Genomic DNA, 20348 nt, shown 5'->3' with positions numbered 1-20348 from the left:
CACAGGGTGGTCCTCTTCCTGGTCTTTGAGGAGACTTCATACTGCTTTCCACAGTGGTTGGACTAATTAACCATCTCACCAATGGCGCAAAAGTGGAAAACGACTTCTCTTAACAGACATTCTGGCAAAGGAACGCTGACCAAAAGCCAGGTGGTCAGAATGCAGGTCCTGCCTGCCCACCCACTTCCCAGCTGTGACCTACCTGAGCGGAAACGTTCATCCCTGGCGGTGGTGGGCCGAGACCTCTGTGGCTGGAGTGCAGCAGTGGTCAGCGAGGGCCCAGGGACTCTGCTCTCTGATTGCAGACATGGGTCTACCCCTAAAACACAGTTTTTGGAAATACCTCGTATAAACAATTTGCTTTTCCAGTTATGAAAAAAATTCCACTTGAAACAGCAAGTATTTGTTACACATGGCCAGACACACACACACACACGCACGCACGCGTTGTGCTCAACCTGGTGTGGTATTTGATCAAAAAGAGCTGCTGACCTGGGATCACAGTATGATGCAGTGCTCACTAGGACACTCACACTACCTCTCCCCTCCCCACCCGGCCAGGCCCCACCTCCCACTCTCCATCTGCAAGGGTGACAGTGACAACTCTCAGGCACCTGGACAGCACAGCACCAGCAGCTCAGGGCAGATGCATGGGCCTTGGGTCTCTCAGGCAGCAGTTCATCTACAGAGTGGCCCTGAAAAGCCCACCCCTGCAAGTGACCCTCCTAAATGTGCAAGACTTACGTCCCTTGTTCTCAGCACTGTCCACGGTATCAGAAATCCCAGGTAAGAAACAGCCACCCACCACCAGGGGCTCAGCAGCCCTTAGCTACAAACAAAGAAAGTGGAACAGAGGGGGAAGAACAGCAGAGCAGCACTGCCAGGCGAGGGACCCAGGGACGCAAGGCCAGCACATGGGCCTAGCCTGCCCCTTAACGGGGCCTCCGGCCTGCGGCTCCCACAGCCGGGCTCTGCACAACAGCAGGAAACAGGCCACCCTCTCCACATGCCTCACCAGCCCTAACCACAGCCACTGAGGGCGGTGAGCAGGGAGGGTACAGGTGCACAGGATCACCCTCCATCTCATTGTTGCTTGAGTCCTGATGGTGGGTGTGACACTTGTTAACAGAGCCAAGCAAAACCCATAGTTGGGATTCAACAAAAATAATGTGTTCAACCTCAGGCCTCTCTTACAAAATGTCTCATTAACTGACCAGCAGCATCCCGGCCCCCATGGCTCTTGACTAGATTTTGACAAGACGCAGAGTCTACCCCTACTCAAACCTGGTCAGCAGCCACTGTGACAAGCAGGGTGGCAGAAGCAATGTCATGTGACTTCCAAAGCTGGTCATGGGGAGCAACACAGCCCTACCTGGCTCCACCAGGATTCCTGAAGTCCAGCACAGGGAGCCACATGCTGAGGAGCCATGCAGCAGTCTGTGGGCCCAACAGCCTGGAGGGGAGGCCAGGCTCATGCCCCCACTCTGGCTGGGCAGGTGGAGTGAGCACTCTCTGAGGTGCTGCAGAGGGGCTGCTCAAACACCAGCTATGGCGTTACATTGGAAATCACGCCAAGCTCCTCAGAGCCCGAGCACACGCGTGTCTACATTAACAGCACAGAGCAGGACTCGTGCTATGAACAGGGGTGGGCTCTGGGACGATGGAGGGACCCAACGTAAAGTGCAGACGCTGGACACCCTGGTGCTTATACTCCCAAACACAGCACTTCCAGCCTCCAGGACAGACTCGTGTATTTAAAAAACACACAAACAAAACCCACTCTGAAACTACAGGATCAAAGAGAAGACCTGTTTTTTACTTTCACGGCCATCAAGAGGTCATCTGCCAGTGACTTGCACTCCCACAGCGAGGTCTGAAAGTGAATTTCCCCATGTCTTTGACAGCACCAGGCACCATAAGAGGTAAGATGTCTGGCCATTTGATGAGAGAGAGATGGCTCCTTCCATCTGCATGCATGTCCATGTCCACGTCCACTCATGAGGTGGACAAATCTTCATGTTCATTGCCTCCATTTCCTCCACTTTGAATGTCCATTCACTTTACTTGGCTGATGAGTCCTTCAAAAGGAAAGTGCACCCCCCTGGCCTAGCACTCATCCCCAGCCCTTGGGAATGACATATTTTTCAAACTTCAAAAGAGAAATACTGTTTGGAAGTTTGCTGGGGCCCCTTCGGCTGTGGCTCTCAACCCTTCAGAAGGAAAGTGCACCCCCCCCCCCCCGGCCTAGCACTCATCCCCGGCCCTTTAATCTCCTCCTCCAGGCTTCCAGCTTTGCCTGCAAAGACAACCCCACTTGAAGCCTACTCTCACATACTCCTGGTGTTTGCAACTTTCATGGTTAAGGACGTTCAGAGCTTTGATCTTCTGAAGTCCATGCTCACTGATGGTGTTCTCCACGGCAGGCCAGCCACTGAGTGACCTTTGCTGGCACCCATGCACACACTGCATACCTCTCGTGCACCCAGCCACTGTCCCCACCTGAGGTTACTAGGAAGGTTAGTGTCTCCAAAATCAGGCCTTCCTCACTCGCATTGTTTCAGAAATTGTACTGGCTACTCTCAGAACTCTTCTTTCTCCTTCTACAGATTATTGCTTCCAATTCCAACTTTACGAAAAACACCATCCACTGATATTCAGACTGAAAAGCAATATGCTCACACATTGATTTGGAAACTATCAGTTTAACAATACTGTTTTTCCACTAGAAAACTTTCATGTTTCTTCGTATGTTAGGGTCTTGGTTATTTCTTCAAAATAGATTTTATAATTCTTTTTAAAAAATATTTTCTTAGTTACATATAGATAGAATATCTTTATTTTATTTATGTTTTAATGTGGTGCTAAGGATCAAACTCAGTGCCTTACATGTGCTAGGTAACTGCTCTACCACTGAGCCACAACCCCAGGCCTATATTTTATGATTCTAATGTAAATTTATTATTTCTTGCAAATCTATTAATAAGTATAAGACAATTTATTTTGTTGGGAATGAGATATTTTTCAAACTTCAAAAGAGTAATATCGTTTGAGAAAAGCCATTGATTCTTGCATGTCTGCAGCCTCTGTACCTATGAAACTGAAAACTCTAATAATAAGCAGTCACCTGGGTTTCCGAGTTATAAAACAGTCACCTACAAAGGGACAGCAGCCTTCTGCTCCACGGCTGTGGTCACCAAAGCAGCGTGGAGGGAGTGGGCTCTGCGAGTGCGTGTTCACCCCCAGGGTGGGAGCAGCAGGCCACGTGTGCACTCAGTGTGTATCTGCTGAGTTTTGGCAAACAGGCTTTAAGAGGTTTCAAAGTTTCCTTCAATTCCAATTCGACTCTGTTTGGGTTTTTTTTGCATGAATACATATGTGAGCATTTAAAGAGTCTCCTCACCACTCTTTTTGTTGATCTATTATAAAATATATCGTTCTCAACAGGCAGGACGTGGCACACCTGCAACTTACGCAGCATGGCACAGGTTGGCAGACACTCACTCCCGGCCTCGTAGAGGACTGGGCCGGCTGGTGCCTGGCCTCCCTTGCACCCCTACCTTTACCAGCTAGCAAGCATTCCTCAGTAGCTCAGCCTGGCCTGCTTTCCAGACTTGGGCTGGCGATGTCCCTCTGCAGGGGCTTCTCTCATCATGTCACCCTGTGGGTGAGTTCTGCTGGTGGAGGGCAGTGTCCTTGAGGGCACAGAGTGCCCCTGGAAACGTACACTGGAGGGAGCCGCAAGTTGCTCAATCCCACCACAAATCCCGCCAGATCCTCGCAGCGTGGCCATGGGCTGGCCGAGCACTTTGATTCCTCAGGTGCTCCTGGGGTTTGCTTCTCTGAAACACCGGCTCAGGTTTTTGCCCAACCTCACCCAGCAGAAGGCTGTTTCGTAGGCACACTGGCCTGCAGTAGACAACGAATCCCACCGGACAGTGCGTCTCTGCATGATGCTCTGGGCCAGTCCTCACAGTCATCTGCCATGACCATCTCTCACTCTGCAGCCTGTCTTCTTCATCTCTTGAGGGAGACACTGTCGATTTTAACATAGTCCAACTCTTCCACCTTCCCCCTTCTGGATGCTGCTAGGGAGCGCCTGTGATGTCAGAAGCCCCTCTACTTCCAGCAGCGACGACCTCCTCTAAGGCCCTCCACAGGCTGCATGGTATCTGAATCTGGCACTGGGCCTCACACATCTACACTGACCTGTGTGTCCAGTGTCGTACTTCACACAGGGACAGGCAGCTCTGTGGGCACCCAGCTGGGATGCCACCTCTCCCATGGGCCAGGTCTGCAGCGTGAGCACCAGCATCTGGGCTGCCCCTGCCCACCACTGCAAAGTCCCACAGTGACCACAGCTTTACAACAACTGTCCACATCTGGCAGGCAAACCCTCCTATGCTGTACTTTTTGGAGCATATTTTAGAAGCCTTCACCTACACGTGGATATGAATTTTGGAATTAGCCTGTGAAGTGCCACACAAAAGAAAACTTTTAAAATGTCAATGTAGCGTGGGAAGATGGTTTTATGACGTCCGCCCAGCACAAGTGAGAAAACTGTGCCTGGCCATCCCCAGGTAACAGCAAGTCCTACCTGGAAGGAGATCTGACCACATCAGGGCTGCCAATCACAGTCTGGGCCTCTGGATCCCACTATCTAATGTCAGACACATTACTTTTCCAGTCCTTTATAAAATATGTTTATATCCAAATCCAGTTTTCAAGCCAAGCTTAGTGAGCAGTATAATGCTGTGAAACGCCTATTGGTGGAGACCCTACCTTGGAGGAGTGGAATGTAGCGAGCCAGGAGCTTGGCCCTTTTCTTCTCATACCCTTTTTGAGTGATGTCACCTAAAACAACAAGGGAAAAGATAATTACATTTCTTCTACACCTTAAAATTTTTTTACTAAAAATTAACATATAATTGAAAAAACTGGACACCATGTTAGCATCTTCCAAGTGGGAGGGTGGCTCGGTCCACAGGTGGATCACTCAGCCAAAGCAGAAACACTGGTGGCACGCACAGCCACATGGACAGGCCTCGTGCTCAAAGGCTGCACACCAGCTACTCCACGCACATGGCCCTGGAAGGCCAAACCACAAGGCTGGAGTAGACAGGGCTGCCAGTGCTCGGAGGGGGGAAGGACTTCATCAGAGGACAGGACAGCGGGGTGGTGGAATTGTCCTACAGCCCAACTGTGGTGGTGGTTACACAATTGTAAGCATCTGTCAAAAACTCAGAACCATAAGCCAGGAAGGGCAGATTTTATTATAGGTAAACAATACTTGAATTTTTAAAAATTGTGAGCAGCATCCCTTGGGAGCTAGTCAAAAATGCAGACTGGGGCCATACCCCAAACCGACAGCATCCCCTACAACATTCACCAAACTCCTTACATAATTTTCGTGCATGTTCCAGTTTTAGAAGAATCGGAAAAAGGGGCCCACAGGACACGGACCCCCCCAGGCCAAGCAGTATCCCTGGGTGAGAGCCTGGGAAAAAGGACTGATGCTCCAGTAAATTCCCACAGAGCAGAATAGGCTGAGAGCACATTAAGCCACCCAAGGTGAGAGAGGTAACAGGTCTTCAAGGAAACCCAGTTTGTTTGTTTGTGGTGCTGGGGATCCAAAGCAGGGCCTCATACATGTGAGGCGACACCCCAGCCCATGGGAACACTCTTGATCTAAGCTGCTATTTGGTTCCTACACAAAACTAGAAACGCTAACAGTGGATCTCCAATGTTTTTCTGTAGACTTTCTTTAGGCCAAAAATGCATATTATCACAAATTTACAACCAGCTTTAAGTACAATTGCATATTAGTACCACCTCCACTGCTACTATTCTTCAGATTTTTAGTGTTTGGAAAGCATTCCTCCACTCGCTTCCATCTACCGTCCTTCCCTAGATAACACGAGCAGTGAGGGTAGTCAGAAGACAGGGGCTGCTGTCATTCACTGAGTGCTTGAATTTACCTTGACTATAGGGTTTGCTTGCCCATATCTAAGCTGAGCCTCATTGGGAACTCTGGGTGCACATTAATATGCAGAAGAGGAGCCTGAGGCCTTGGAAAGCCAGGACTGCGGCACAGCCCAGCAGCTGCTCAGGTTCAGGCTGGGCTGCTGCAAGCCCTTTCCACTACGCAGCCCACCCTCCTCCAGAGCCCACTGAGGACAGCAGCCCACACAGCTGAGCCGTCCCCACAGCTCTCCTGTGTCTCCACTCTCCCTTGTTGCACACCAAAAACGTTTGAGGCTCTTGGTTAATGCAGACAGGGATTCTGTTGGCTCAAGACTATAAGAAAGGATAACAGAAAGATGTACACATGGTTCTTTAAAATAGCCACAGTCAACATGCTCAAGAACTTAAACAAAAAACATTACTGAGATAAACTGAGGAAGACCTAAGAAAATGCACAGATATGCCACTTTCATGAATCTGAAAACTCAAAACTTCAAGGATGTCATTTCTCTACCAAAGGATCTTCAGTCAGTCCAATCAAAAGTCTTACAGGTTTTATGCATGAAAACGGACAAGCTATTCTGAAGTCTATGTGGAAACAGAGAGCAGCTGAGGAGACAGGAGGTGGGGCAGATCCTGTCCCCAGCAGAGGGGAACTGAAGCTCCCTAAACCCGGGTCCTGGACGCACAAGGACAAAAATGAAGACTTCTCTCACTTCATTCACATAATTCACCTCCAGATGGTCCAGAGAACAACAGTGCCTCTAAAAAATCACACACACAGGAAGTGTCCTCCTGCCCTGAGGCCGGGAACCTCTTAAACAGGAGGCCCAGGCACCAACCTCACAGAAGGTGAAGACAGTAATTCAGAGCCCTCCTTAGAGGAAGCAGAATAGTGAGAGATGCCTCCTTCTGCAGGACTGTGCAGACCAGGCGTGGGGGCTGGTGACCTTCCTGCTTATCTTAAAGGAAATCTATCCTCTCACAGTTCCAAGGGTCAGAAGTCTGAATTAAGTCTCACAGCAGGCCTAGCCTGGCTCAGAGCTCCAGGATAAGCCACCTGGGCTGCTCTGCTTCTGAGGCTGCTGGCCTTCCTCCTGTGGCTTGCCAGTCCTCCTACCTGCACACTCACAGGACCCTCTGCCTCCTACCAAGCACACTGTGACAACACAAAGGATCTACCAGGAAATCTCAAGCAAGATCCCTAATCACAATCTGTAAAAATCCCTTCTAGAAATAAGGCAGCACTGATTCCAGTTTCCAGGGATGAGGACTTGCTACTTTTGTGGCCACCACTGTGAACACTGCAGTGGACAACCGATCTCTCTCTCTCACACACACAGTAGTTAAGGTGCCTGTGTTTCCTCAACCTGCCGCAGGTCAATGACTGTGGACTCAGCCTGGCCATTCTTTCCCAGTGACTTATATTATCTTGGTGCAGAGCATGGCTACAAGTGCCACCTGGGGGCCAGGACCAGTTCTCCCAGGGAAGACCCCCATGCTGACCACTTCACACCAGTGATGGCCTCTGGGGGTCAATAGTGGCTCTCACAGTTCCTGCCCATAGTGCTGCGTGCCTTTGTGCCTCCGGGATACCAGTGCCCACAAGGCCCATGAGTGATACTGGGGCCTACTTCAAACTGCCCGTTCTCTACTTGTTTACAAAACAGTCCCAGCTACACAGGAGGTTGAGACAGGAGGATCAGTGAGCCCCAGAGTCAGGGGCCCATAGGGGCAACACAGCAAGACCTCATCTCAAGCAAAACAAAAACACCCCTGGGGGAATACACCACAGTGGTCGGTCAGTCAGTCAGAATGGGCCAGAGCTAGTGTACCAACACAATCTGACCTTAAGAACTTGTGGACACCGAGACGCAAGTTCCAAGGGTTCACAGGGCATCGTGTCCATAAGGTTAAGACATGCAGACAACATGTGGGAATTGGGGAGAAGCTGGACAGGGAGGAGATGGAATCCGAGAGTAGTGCTTCAACTCTGTAAAAACAGATCTGAGCTGGGCACAGTGATGCACACCTGTAATCCCAGCAGCTCGGGAGGCTGGCAAGTTCAAAGGCCAACCTCAGTAACTTAGGAAAACCCTGTCTCAAAATACAAATAAAATGGGCTAGAGATGTGGCTCAGTGGTTAAGCACCCCTGGTTTCAATCTCTGGTACCAAAAAAAAAAAAAAAAAAAAAAAAGAAAGAAAGAAAAGAAAAGAAAGAAAAAAAAAGATATGAAATTCATGTGGCAAAATCTTAATTTTTTGAAAAGTTAGGTGGTAGATACATGGGTTTGTATACCATACACTTCATAAGTTTTCTGTATGTTTGAAATAGCTCACAATTAGAAGATAATTAAATATGAACCAGTCATTCATGTCCAACAGCTTCTGTTCCCCCTTCTCTCTCTTTAGTGCTGGGGGTTGAACCCAGAGCTTCACACATGCTAAGGGCATGCTCTGCCACGGAGCCACATCCCCAGCCCAACAGTTTCTAACATTCCGGGGTGAAGCTGAGTTCCAGGGGCAGCTGGACTGCATCTTCTAAGGACCAGCAGCACCTGCTCAATGTGAAGGTTTGCAGTATTTCCTACAGTGCTCATGAGCTCATGTAAATTAACCCCTTTAACTGGAGAAAGACCCTGAATGTGCACTTGGAACGTAAAGGCAGACAGAGAGTAGTGTCACAAAGAAGAGTAAACTGGGTTTTTCCATAAAATCATGGCTTTTCCCTGACAAGGCAGTTGTCAATTACACAGCTATGTTGTACACAGCTCCCTTTTAAAAGAGAAGGCATTAATGGAAAAATGGTTTTCAACATTGAGTAGCAAGCTGAAGTCACACTACAGCATCACCCTCCTGGACATTCCTCATCAGAACCTGGATACCTAGGCTGGGCATGGAGCTCAGTGGTAGTACACAGATGTGTACAAGGCATGCGCGCGCGCGCGCGCGCACACACACACACACACACACACACACCCCATTCCTAAAACTTGGGCCACTCCTGATACTGAACGGCTCACATCACCCACTCTGACGTTCCCCAACCTGTTAGTGGCAGCGCTCGCTCTAGTGAACACCTCAGAGGACTAAATGCGGAAGAGCTGCCCACGAAGTAGCCTGTCCTGTGTGCCTGGTGGTACCTTCCAACAGGTGTCTGTCCTCAGGCCAGGAAAACCCCCACCCTGCTACCCACGACTCCACCCTGGGCTGAGCCCACTGGTTCCCTCTGCTGGCCAGACCGCACTCATGCTTAGGCCTGCCATTTTGACTTCCCAGGGTCTAGGCTGCTGTCAGTTGATTTTATTTTCAGATATTAAAATCTCTTCAATCATTCAGTGAGATTTGGAGGACAGTCACCTTTACTGATGGGTGGTCAGAGAAATGACCAGGAAGCTCGAACTCCACAGATGTCTCCTCCTCCCAAAGCCCTCCCCGGCCTCAGTGCACAAGAGCCAGGCTGCACCCTGCCCCGTGTGGGTATAGGTTCCTGATGCCTCCTAGCCTGACTCGGTTCTTCCGAGGGGGAAGCTTGCATTCCGATGACTTCCCCATCCCCCGCTAGCCAGCCTTCCAGGCACCTCTGCCTCTCAGAGATGGGGCATACCTTCCTGGTGCTCGGTCTCTCTGGTGGCAGAAGCCCCACCTCCCAGTCACTCTTTCGGAAGCTCCAGGCACGCAGACCCTGCTGGTTCCACTGTGAACACCTATCCACCCGAGTGGCTCAGCACCGTACAGCTGCAACACATTCTTTTTTTTTTTTTTTTTTTTTAATTTTTATTGGTTGTTCACAACATTACAAAGCTCTTGACATATCATACTTCATACATTAGATTGAAGTGGGTTATGAACCCCCAATTTTACCCCAAATGCAGATTGCAGAATCACGTCCGTTACACATCCACAATTTTACATAATGCCCTATTAGTAATTGTTGTATTCTGCTACCTTACCTATCCCCTACTATCCCCCCTCCCCTCCCCTCCCTTCTTCTCTCTCTACCCCATCTACTGTATGCAACACATTCTTTAAACCAACTCTTCTGTTCCGGTTCTAGACCCTTCAATCTACCTTTCAGATGCTACCAAAATAACCTTTGTCAATCAATGACAGAAGCCCAGACAAAGGTTATAAAGTAAGAACAAAGGACAGGCAGCTAGTGTAGATTAATCTGGGCTCAAAAGGAAATAAAATGCAATACCCTCAGGACCCTTCCCCCTCCTCCACACCTGTAGTCAAAGCTACCTGCCTCCGGGAACTGTTCCTCCAGCAAGCAGTTGTTAGTGAAGTACCTCCTGGTGGCTCCCTACCTGCCCTTCTGGGCAGGTAAGGAGAGGTTCCCCTGGAAGGCTCTTTCTCACTTTTTGACATTGTAGGCAAGAAAGGAGACGGGGGCATAAGAAAGGATAAAAAGGGTAGGACAGCCCACTCTTAGGGCACCAGCTCCTCTATAGAGGAGTCCCTCCCACCCCTTTCTGTTCTGTCCTTTAAACAAAACTTTTTGCTCTAGCCTCAGCATTGCTCAGGTGTTCAACCTCTGAACTGGGGGAAACAGAACCCAGATCCTGATTTTCAACACAGGCTTCTAACACGGGTATCATCTCTGGTCTCAGAGTAATAATAATAATACTTATTATTATTAAAATATTATTAATATTATAATAATGTTATTGATATTGAAATAATAAAATAATAACAATTATTATTATTTTGAGCCAGGGTCTCACTAAGTTGCCCAGGTTTTACTGAACTTGGAATCCTCCTGCCTCTGCCTCTCAAAGAGCTGGGATTACAGGCTTATGCTACCACCCCCCAGCAATTAGGAATATTTTAATGATTGCTTAATACCTTAATTAAAAAAGAAAAAAAAAGAACTGCTGGCTCCATCATATAAGAAGACCTGTTTAGAATAGCTGCCCTGGTGGCCCCTTGAGGACACCACAGACGGACCACCTGTTTTGCAACACTCCTGAATTCTGGATGTGAGCACTGTATCCTGCACCCCACATACCCTGATGGCAAGAGTGGGGGCAGAAACAAGCAGGTGAGGAACTTGATGGCAACGCTCTTCCTCCTGGGGGCTTCCAGCACAGCACACACTCTGTCAATGCTGTCCAACAGAGTGGCCACTAGCCAGGGTGAATATTTACATTTTAATTAGTAATGAGTAAATTAAACTGAACACTCAGTTCCCAACACCACTAGCCCTGCATGCAGTTCATGAAACAGAGTTCCACTTGCACTCATCTGCTGCACAGGATGACACACCGCGTGCTCAGGCAGCACAGCAAAGAACTAGTTCTGGAGACAGCAAGACCTGGCCAAGGCCTGCTCGTTCCTGGCAGGAGCCCTCTCCTCAGCTTGTTGACAGCAGCCTGCTCACATGGCCTCACGCAGCCTATCCTCTGGGCACGCACTTCCTGGCACGTCTTCTTCTTCTCCTGAGGATGCCGGTCCCAGCCCATCTGACCCTCACCACCTCCTACAGTCCCCATCCAAGAGGTACAAGGGTGTCCTTGGAGTTTCAGGCCCTCTCAAGGCATGAACAGTTAACAGGGCCTAAAGAAGAAACAGGCCTCCCACTCCTTCCCTACTGCTAATGAACACAGAGCCCCAGGGCACTGTGCCCCCACCTCTGAGCTAGAGAACCAGGACACCCTAAGAACAGAGGCCATTTACTCCCCTTGTGCAAGGAGCACTCTTAGAAGTAAGTACCCAGACAGCACGAGCTGACAGCTATCTTGGACACCTGCTGCCTTATCCTTCTACCCCTTCTACAAGTAGCAGAAGGTAGCTGGCCATAAGGATGCCAGTGGGGTCATGCAGATGGCAAAGGAGGCTATGTAAGCCCTCACAGAAGCACAGCTCCCCAGACAGAGGCACTCAGGGGGGCACAGACTCCCTGGGGCCTGCTACCATCACAGAAGCACTCTCCCCCAACAAAGTGGAGCGGTACTGTCCTTGCAACCCATCAGAAGGGAAGAGGCACTCAGGGAGGTAACTGCAGACTCTTCCAGGAATGGTCCTTGCTGCTCTGCTGTCACTGTGAGACCCAACCCACTGCCACCCTGGCTGGAGCTACCTTCATCCACCATCGAGAGACCACCTCAGCAGTCAAGCGACATGGCCTGTAGGTGCAATGTGATCTGGGAATAGTCCCCTTCTGTGTGTATTAAGAGTGTGTTCAGGGCTGCGGCTGTGGCTCGGTGGGAGAGCGCTTGCCTAGCATGTGTGAGGCACTGGGTTCAATCCTTAGCACCAACTATAAATAAATAAAATAAAGATGTTGTGTCTACCTACAATTAAAAAAAAAATAGTGTGTTCAATATAACTGCATAGAAACGCACCCGGCTCTAGCTTAGTTCCTTCCACACTGCTCAGGACGCCTTGTAGAAAGGAAGGGACAAGCTGCAGACATCTTTCTAAGCAATTATCTACTGATAAACAATAGAGGTAAGGATTGTTTTTAGCTGTTGTATATCTATCTAATGACTAAACAGCTTTTCTTTGCTAAACACTATGTAATTCCCCAGTCTTTTGAATAAACAAGTCACCGCTGGAGATGTTAGATAATTTCAGGGTATCAACATTAAACAACAAGCTCATGGCTCTGACACCAAGATACGCTACACTGTAGACAAAACGCACAGCAAGTGGACAGCAGAGGCGGCCAGATGTGCAGGAGAGGGAGCACCTACCAGTCCCATGCTTTCCTCTACACTTTGCTGGGAACCTCAAGCTGCTCAAAACAATGATCTTTAAAAAAACAAAAATGAACGATAAACTGGCAGAATAAAGTAAGATCTCCCTCTAACCTAATCCTTCTTCATTTCCACCCTTTCTTCGGTTATTCCCTGGCAGAGTAGCCAAACACTCTAAGTGAACTCACCTTTACAGGAAGTGGATACACCTACACCACATCTGATGTTAACACCTTAAAAGATTAAATACATGTTTTCAAAAATGAATTACAGCTCCTTAGTTCCAGCTCTTTTGGACACTCGCCCTGACACTGACTGGAAGGTCACGGCAGCAGCATATGCTGGCTGCTCCGTGACAATACTGGAAGGGGGAACCTGGCTTCAGGGGTGGGCGACTCCAGATCCAGGCCCATGTCTCCATGAGGCACCTCCCCAGACTCACGACCCATGACTCTTCTCCAACCTTCAAGTCCAGATGCATGTTCACCTCAGTTGGTAGAACTGAGATCAAAACATAGACAGGAACTCCACGGCCACGGGGCTGCCCCGGAACACACCACCCTGACCCACAGCCACCCAGGAAGGGGGTCAGGGCCTCTCAGAGAAGGGTGCCCTGGAGACAGTTCCCTCCTCCTAGCCAACATGCCTGGCTGAGAGTCACAGGCTCCAGGACCAGTCAGAACCACTCTCCTCAAGGTCCTCTGGCCTAAAACTGGAGACAAGCTCCAGCTGCAGAATCCTTCAGAAAGGCCAGGGCACCCTGTCACAGGAGCTGGTGCTGGTGCTGCAGTGCAGACAGAAGGCTGGGGGCACTGGGACCGGACAGAGGCGGCAATGCAGAACTCCATGGCAAACAGTTAACACCACAGCACCTGCCTCACACAGGCACTCGACAGACACCCACTGGATGCAGTAAAGGATGTTTTCTCCAGAGCACCACCAGTACCACAGGCATCTCGGGTTTTTGCCCTGCCCCAGCCTCATGTGGGACAGAGACCATGTGTCAGCCCTGCACAGCCCCTCACCCAGGGAGAGGCACCTGTTCTCAAGGACCAGAGGTCCTATGGGAGTGCTTCCCCTTGCTGTGGACCCCTGAGCTCTCTGCACACGGTCCTCCCCAGAAGAGGCCCTCTCCTGCCACAGGCCTCCCACTGCACAGCCCTCCACCCAGTTTCTCACCTTGACTTGGGTGTCCTGCTCAGGGAGGCCTCTCCTGTCCTCCCCTGGGGCTCCTGCACCCACTCCCACTCCTGCTGCCTCCTTACTGCTCTGAACAGCACTCGTGCATGGTCTCTGTACACCATTACCTCCCCTCAGAATGGCATCTGAGAAGCAGAGGCTCTTGTCTTGGGAGCTGCGCTGGTCTCTGAGCACATATCTACAGGTGACCATGAACACAACAGCCTCCTTGGAGTGCAGCCATGTGCTTCACACTCCACAGCACCACAGGGCCACAGCTCCACAGGTCCACAGGGCTACCGTCCCACAATGCCACAGGTCCATAGCTCCATAGGTCCACAGTCTACCGAAGCCACAGGTCCATGATTCCACAGGTCAACAGGTCCACAGTGCCACAGAGCCATGGGTCCACAGTCTGTAGGGGCCACAGGTCCACAGAGCCACAGCACGATAGGGCCACGTTCAGACAGCCAGGGCTCCCTCACATCCTTGCTCTACTGGCCTTCACACCACCAGATTTACCCCACCACACCATTATGCACGCAGTTTCTCAAGCTAAAAACCCAGAATTCAGTTCCTGGTTTCTGCCTGCTGCCACCCCAAGCATCCAGGCCTGGGAAAAGCCCTAGAGTTCTACCTTGGGAAGTCACCAAGGATCTAGCTGAATAGGCTCTGCAGCAGAGCCTTGAAGAATGCTTAACCATCTAGAGCCTGGGCTCAGGGGGGAACACCCTGCTCTCCAAGTATCACAATGGAAAACTACATTAGAGTCAGTCACAGGCCACAGAGCTGAGAGGGGTAAACAGTCCACTGCACGCACCAACAACTGAGCCCTGGTACAACCCAAACAACAGGCGACCAGAGAGACACACTTAAGCCAACACCTCCAGTGCAACACACATGCACCAACAACAGAGCCCCAGTATACTCCCAAACAACACGTGACACACTTATGTCAAGACCTTCAGATGAAGCAGCCCTCTGACCCAGGGTTCCTAGAGACCCCAAGCAGCAGCTCATGCCCTCCAAGAAGCAGAACTGTCATAGGTTAGATGTCTGGGGTTATGTGCAGCACTCCTGGAAGGTGAGGAGGAGGAGCTGGTGGCTCCTGGCCAAGGGAGAAGGAGGAGGCAGGTGGAAAAGGAAGCTGTGGGCCATGGCAGCTCTGAGAGTTTCAGCCAGACCCTGAGTCTAGCAGGACCCTCCCCAGGGGCCAGCCTGTGGATGTGTGGACCCAGAGGACAGCAGCAGAGGCCAGCAGTGGACCATGCTCTAGGGGGCCAACTCCACACAACAGTACTCTCCAGCTCGGCCTGGCCTCCAGCAAGAGGATGGGAGCAGCATATTCATCTCCTCCGAAAACCTGGGTTCAGAGCAACAAAGACCACAGCCTGGTTCACTGCTTTCCTGAGCAGCCTTACTGAACTGGAAAACTGTTATTTAAAAAAACCTATGTATCTAACCAATTCCAGAGCATCTTGCTTAGAAACTGAGAACCACCACCATTTCACTTGTTATGAATTCAGTGAACTCTCTTAAGAATGCCTAAAACCTGCCAGGTGCTAAGGACGTGAAAATGAACAGATCAGGGCTGGGAGTGTAGCTCAATGGTAGAGCACATGCTTAGCATGTGGAGACTCTGGGTTCCACACCCAACACTGCAAAAAAGAAAAAATAATTACAGATCAAAATTTCCTCTTCAAGTGTTCCTTATAAGTCAGCAGAGATGAGTTGAGCAAACAAATCATACGGCATTGTGATAAATTCTCCAGGAGTGATACTGAATGAGCTTCATAGAAGCAGAGCAGCAGGACCTGCTGACTCTGAAGGGTGAAGAGGGTCTTAATGGAAGTCAGAAATTCAACAAGAAAGTTTAAACTCAGTCATAAGACAAAGGCAGGAGCTGAACAGGCAGGGGACGTTGGCAATGAAGCATGGGAAAAGTTTACAGTATTAAACTTAAATCATGGTATTGATATTCCTGTTTTAAATTGAGGCTTGAATGACAAAAATTTGTATGTGTTTGATGTATATATCTTGAAAAGCTTAAAGGTAAATATATACCCATGAAACGTGGTTGGATCTGGAAGGTCTGCCCAGAGCTCAGCGTGCTGAGGACACGTCCACGTGGCAGGAAGCTCAGAGGCAGGCTCTTAGGCAGTGGTGGCTCAGGAGGGCTCTGACCAGCAGGTCCACCCATTTGATGGATTAATGATTTGTATTACTGGTAAATGGTGAAAACTGCAGGCAGGTGGGGCATGGCTGGAGAGGCATGGCCTTGGGGACTGGGCCCTGCCTGGCCCTTCCCCCACACCCTCTTCCTGGCTACCACAGCTGACAGCTCTCCTCTGCCACACCCTCACACCATGACATATCTGTCTTGGGGCCAGCTGACTGAACCTCTAAAATCACAAGCCAAAATAAAACTTCCCCTCCTCCAAGTTGTTCTTGTCGGGTCTTTTAGACACAGTGATGAAAAGCTAACACACTGTCACCATAATCATGACAATCACCTCTAAAAGTCTGCTCCCTCCCTTTCTGTTGTGAGATAAGAACAGAGAACATAGAATCTACTTTCCTAAAAGACTTTTAGGCATACACTAGAGGACTATTAACCATATACACCATGCAGTACAGTGGGTCTCCAGGAGTTACTTATCTTGCTGTGACTGGCACCTCCCAGATTCTCCCTGCCCAGCCCTGCCACTACCATCCTACTCTCTGCTTCTACAAATGTGACTGTTTTGGACTCGTTTATACAAGCAGGGTCATGTGCTATTTGACCTGATATTGAAATTCTTTTTTTTTTTATTCGCCATATTGGTGATTGAACCCAATACCTCATACATTCTAAGCAAGTGCTCTACTACTGAGTTCCATTTCCAGGTCTTTTTTAAAACTTTATTTTGAGATAGCATCTGGCTAAGTTGCCCAGGCTGGCCCCAATCTTGCAATCCTCCTGCCTTGGCCTCCCAATAGCTGAGATGATAGGCATGCCCCAATGGCACTGAAATTCTTCAAGAAATGTATAAGTCAAAATTCTGTTAAAGGACAATTCACTGGAATGAGTTATTATGAAAAAGAAATAAATGCTGAAAGGAATATTCCTGAATCATGAGCAGCCAGTCAATTCATATAATTTTTATAAATTCAAAGACCTGAAACACTTGGTTGTTCATATATATATTATTCATATATATATTCATATATATATTATTCATATTATATATATATATGTGTATATATATATATATATATATATATATATATATATATATATAAAAACAGAAATCTTGTGTATCAGGCAACAGCTTAAAATGTTATAAAAATACAAATAAATCTATGAAAACATCTAATAAAAGCTGCATAGCCAGCATCTCTCCAATGTTCTGGACTCAGGGTCCCTTCACAATCTTAAAAACTGAGCTTTTGTTTACATGGATCACATCTATCAATATATATCAAATTAAAACTTAAACAGAAATTTTTAAAATATTTAGTTCACTTAAATTTTTTAAATGAATCCACCATGTTAACATAAATGATACTGTTGATAAAAAACACAGATTTATAGAAACTTCCACTCTGCAGCTTTGGGTCTTTAGTGACTGGCTTCTTGGAGACACTGGATGCACCTGTGCTGGTACTTAGCTGCTCAGAGCACGGTCCTGTGGAAACCCAGGTGGAGCACCCCTCACACAATGGCTGGAAAGGGGTAGGAAGCCTCTTCAGCACTATAGACAGGCTCTCTAAAGCGGCACCCCCGCAAAAAAAAAAAAAAAAAAAGAGAGAGAGAGAGAAAGGAAGGAAGGAAGGAAGGAGGGAGGGAAGGAGGAGGGAAGGGAAGGAGAAGGAAAGGGAAGGAGAAGGGAAGGGAAGGAGAAGGGGAAGGGAAGGGAAGGGGAAGGGAAGGAGAAGGGAAGGGAAGGGGAAGGGAAGGGTAAGAGAAGGAGAAGGGAAGGGAAGGGGAAGGGAAGGGAAGGAGAAGGGAAGGGAAGGAGAAGGGAAGGGAAGGAGAAGGGAAGGGAAGGAGAAGGGAAGGGAAGGAGAGGAAGGGAAGGGAAGGAGAAGGGGAAGGGAAGGAGAAGGGAAGGAGAAGGGAAGAGAAGGAGAAGGGAAGGGAAGGAGAAGGGAAGGAAGGAGAAGGGGAAGGGAAGGAGAAGGGAAGGGAAGGAGAAGGGAAGGGAAGGAGAAGGGAAGGAAGGAGAAGGGGAAGGGAAGGAGAAGGGAAGGAGAAGGGAAGGGAAGGAGAAGGGAAGGGAAGGAGAAGGGAAGGGAAGGGGAAGGGAAGGGAAGGAGAAGGGAAGGGAAGGGAAGGAGAAGGGAAGGAAGGAGAAGGGGAAGGGAAGGAGAAGGGAAGGGAAGGGAAGGAGAAAGGAAGGAAGGAGAAGGGGAAGGGAAGGAGAAGGGGAAGGGAAGGAGAAGGGAAGAGAAGGAGAAGGGAAGGGAAGGAGAAGGGGAAGGGAAGGAGAAGGGAAGAGAAGGAGAAGGGAAGGGAAGGAGAAGGGGAAGGGAAGGAGAAGGGAAGGAGAAGGGAAGAGAAGGAGAAGGGAAGGAGAAGGGGAATGGAAGGAGAAGGGAAGGAGAAGGGAAGAGAAGGAGAAGGGAAGGGAAGGAGAAGGGAAGGAGAAGGGAAGGAGAAGGGAAGGGAAGGAGAAGGGAAGGAAGGAGAAGGGGAAGGGAAGGAGAAGGGAAGAGAAGGGAAGGGAAGGAGAAGGGAAGGAAGGAGAAGGGGAAGGGAAGGAGAAGGAGAAGGGGAAGGGAAGGAGAAGGGAAGGAGAAGGGAAGGGAAGGAGAAGGGAAGAGAAGGAGAAGGGAAGGAAGGAGAAGGGGAAGGGAAGGGAAGGAGAAGGGAAGGAAGGAGAAGGGGAAGGGAAGGGAAGGGAAGGGGGAAGGGAAGGAAGGAGAAGGGGAAGGGAAGGGAAGGAGAAGGGAAGGAAGGAGAAGGGGAAGGGAAGGGAAGGGGGAAGGGAAGGGAAGGGAAGGAGAAGGGAAGGAAGGAGAAGGGGAAGGGAAGGGAAGGAGAAGGGAAGGGAAGGAGAAGGGAAGGAAGGAGAAGGGGAAGGGAAGGGAAGGGAAGGGAAGGGAAGGGAAGGGAAGGGAAGGGAAGGGAAGGGGAGGGGGAAGGGAAGGAAGGAGAAGGGGAAGGGAAGGGAAGGAGAAGGGAAGGGAAGGAGAAGGGAAGGAAGGAGAAGGGGAAGGGAAGAGAAGGAGAAGGGGAAGGGAAGGGAAGGAGAAGGGAAGGGAGAAAAGGAAGGAGAAGGAGAAGGGAAGGAAGGAGAAGGGGAAGGGAAGGGAAGGAGAAGGGAAGAAAGGAGAAGGGGAAGGGAAGGGAAGGGGGAAGGGAAGGAAGGAGAAGGGGAAGGGAAGGGAAGGAGAAGGGAAGAAAGGAGAAGGGGAAGGGAAGGGAAGGGGGAAGGGAAGGAAGGAGAAGGGGAAGGGAAGGGAAGGAGAAGGGAAGGGAAGGAGAAGGGAAGGAAGGAGAAGGGGAAGGGAAGGGAAGGGAAGGGAAGGGAAGGGAAGGGAAGGGGGAAGGGAAGGAAGGAGAAGGGGAAGGGAAGGGAAGGGAAGGAGAAGGGAAGGAAGGAGAAGGGGAAGGGAAGGGGGAAGGGAAGGGAAGGGAAGGGAAGGAGAAGGGAAGGAAGGAGAAGGGGAAGGGAAGGGAAGGGAAGGGAAGGAGAAGGGAAGGAAGGAGAAGGGGAAGGGAAGGGAAGGAGAAGGGAAGGAAGGAGAAGGGGAAGGGAAGGGAAGAGAAGGGAAGGGAAGGGAAGGGAAGGGAAGGGAAGGGAAGGGAAGGGAAGGGAAGGGAAGGGGGAAGGGAAGGAAGGAGAAGGGGAAGGGAAGGGAAGGAGAAGGGAAGGAAGGAGAAGGGGAAGGGAAGGGAAGGGAAGGGAAGGGAAGGGAAGGGAAGGGGGAAGGGAAGGAAGGAGAAGGGGAAGGGAAGGGAAGGAGAAGGAAGGAAGGAGAAGGGGAAGGGAAGGGAAGGGAAGGGAAGGGAAGGGAAGGGGGAAGGGAAGGAAGGAGAAGGGGAAGGGAAGGGAAGGGAAGGAGAAGGGAAGGAAGGAGAAGGGGAAGGGAAGGGGGAAGGGAAGGGAAGGGAAGGAGAAGGGAAGGAAGGAGAAGGGGAAGGGAAGGGAAGGGAAGGGAAGGAGAAGGAGAAGGGAAGGAGAAGGGAAGGGAAGGGAAGGGAAGGGAAGGGAAGGGAAGGAGAAGGGGAAGGGAAGGGAAGGGGAAGGGAAGGGGAGGGGGAGGGGAAGGGGAAGGGAGGGGACTCGGGTACCAGGATTATCAGGGGAACTCAAGCACTGAACCACATCCCAGCCTCTTTTTGTATTTTATCTAGAGACAGGGTCTCACTGAGTTGCACCTCACTTTTGCTGAGGCTGGCTTTGAACTTGGGATCCTCCTGCCTCAATCTCTTCAGCAGCAGGGATTACAGGTGTACACCACCACATCCCACTATATTTCTTGAAGAATAGCTGCAGCGCAGAGTCTAAAGCCCACCT

At 49.9% G+C, this 20348-nt stretch overlaps 1 protein-coding gene across 18 annotated transcripts in view; it reads right to left on the bottom strand.

The window, feature by feature from the left end:
- DIP2A (disco interacting protein 2 homolog A) overlaps positions 1–20348 on the bottom strand; it is a gene marked incomplete at its 3' end in the record, with an annotated part of 100163 nt that overhangs the window by 71767 nt on the left and 8048 nt on the right. For 17 of the 18 annotated variants that reach the window (XR_014022921.1, XM_081300973.1, XM_081300969.1 and 14 more), the window contains exons 2-3: positions 4780–4851; positions 203–319 (exon numbers count right to left, since the gene is read on the bottom strand). Coding sequence is in view for 17 of the 18 variants with exons in the window: in XM_081300973.1 (XP_081157099.1) it covers positions 203–319; positions 4780–4851 (189 nt within the window). The remainder of the gene's footprint in view (positions 1–202; positions 320–4779; positions 4852–20348) is intronic. The other variant, XM_081300978.1, reaches the window with a different exon arrangement.

This window comes from Spermophilus citellus, assembly GCF_964194105.1.
Source record: "Spermophilus citellus genome assembly, chromosome: 7".
In the NCBI taxonomy this organism is placed as follows: domain Eukaryota; kingdom Metazoa; phylum Chordata; class Mammalia; order Rodentia; family Sciuridae; genus Spermophilus; species Spermophilus citellus.
The sequence above is the reverse complement of the archived record's forward strand: the minus strand, read 5'-3'. Positions and strand labels throughout refer to the sequence as shown.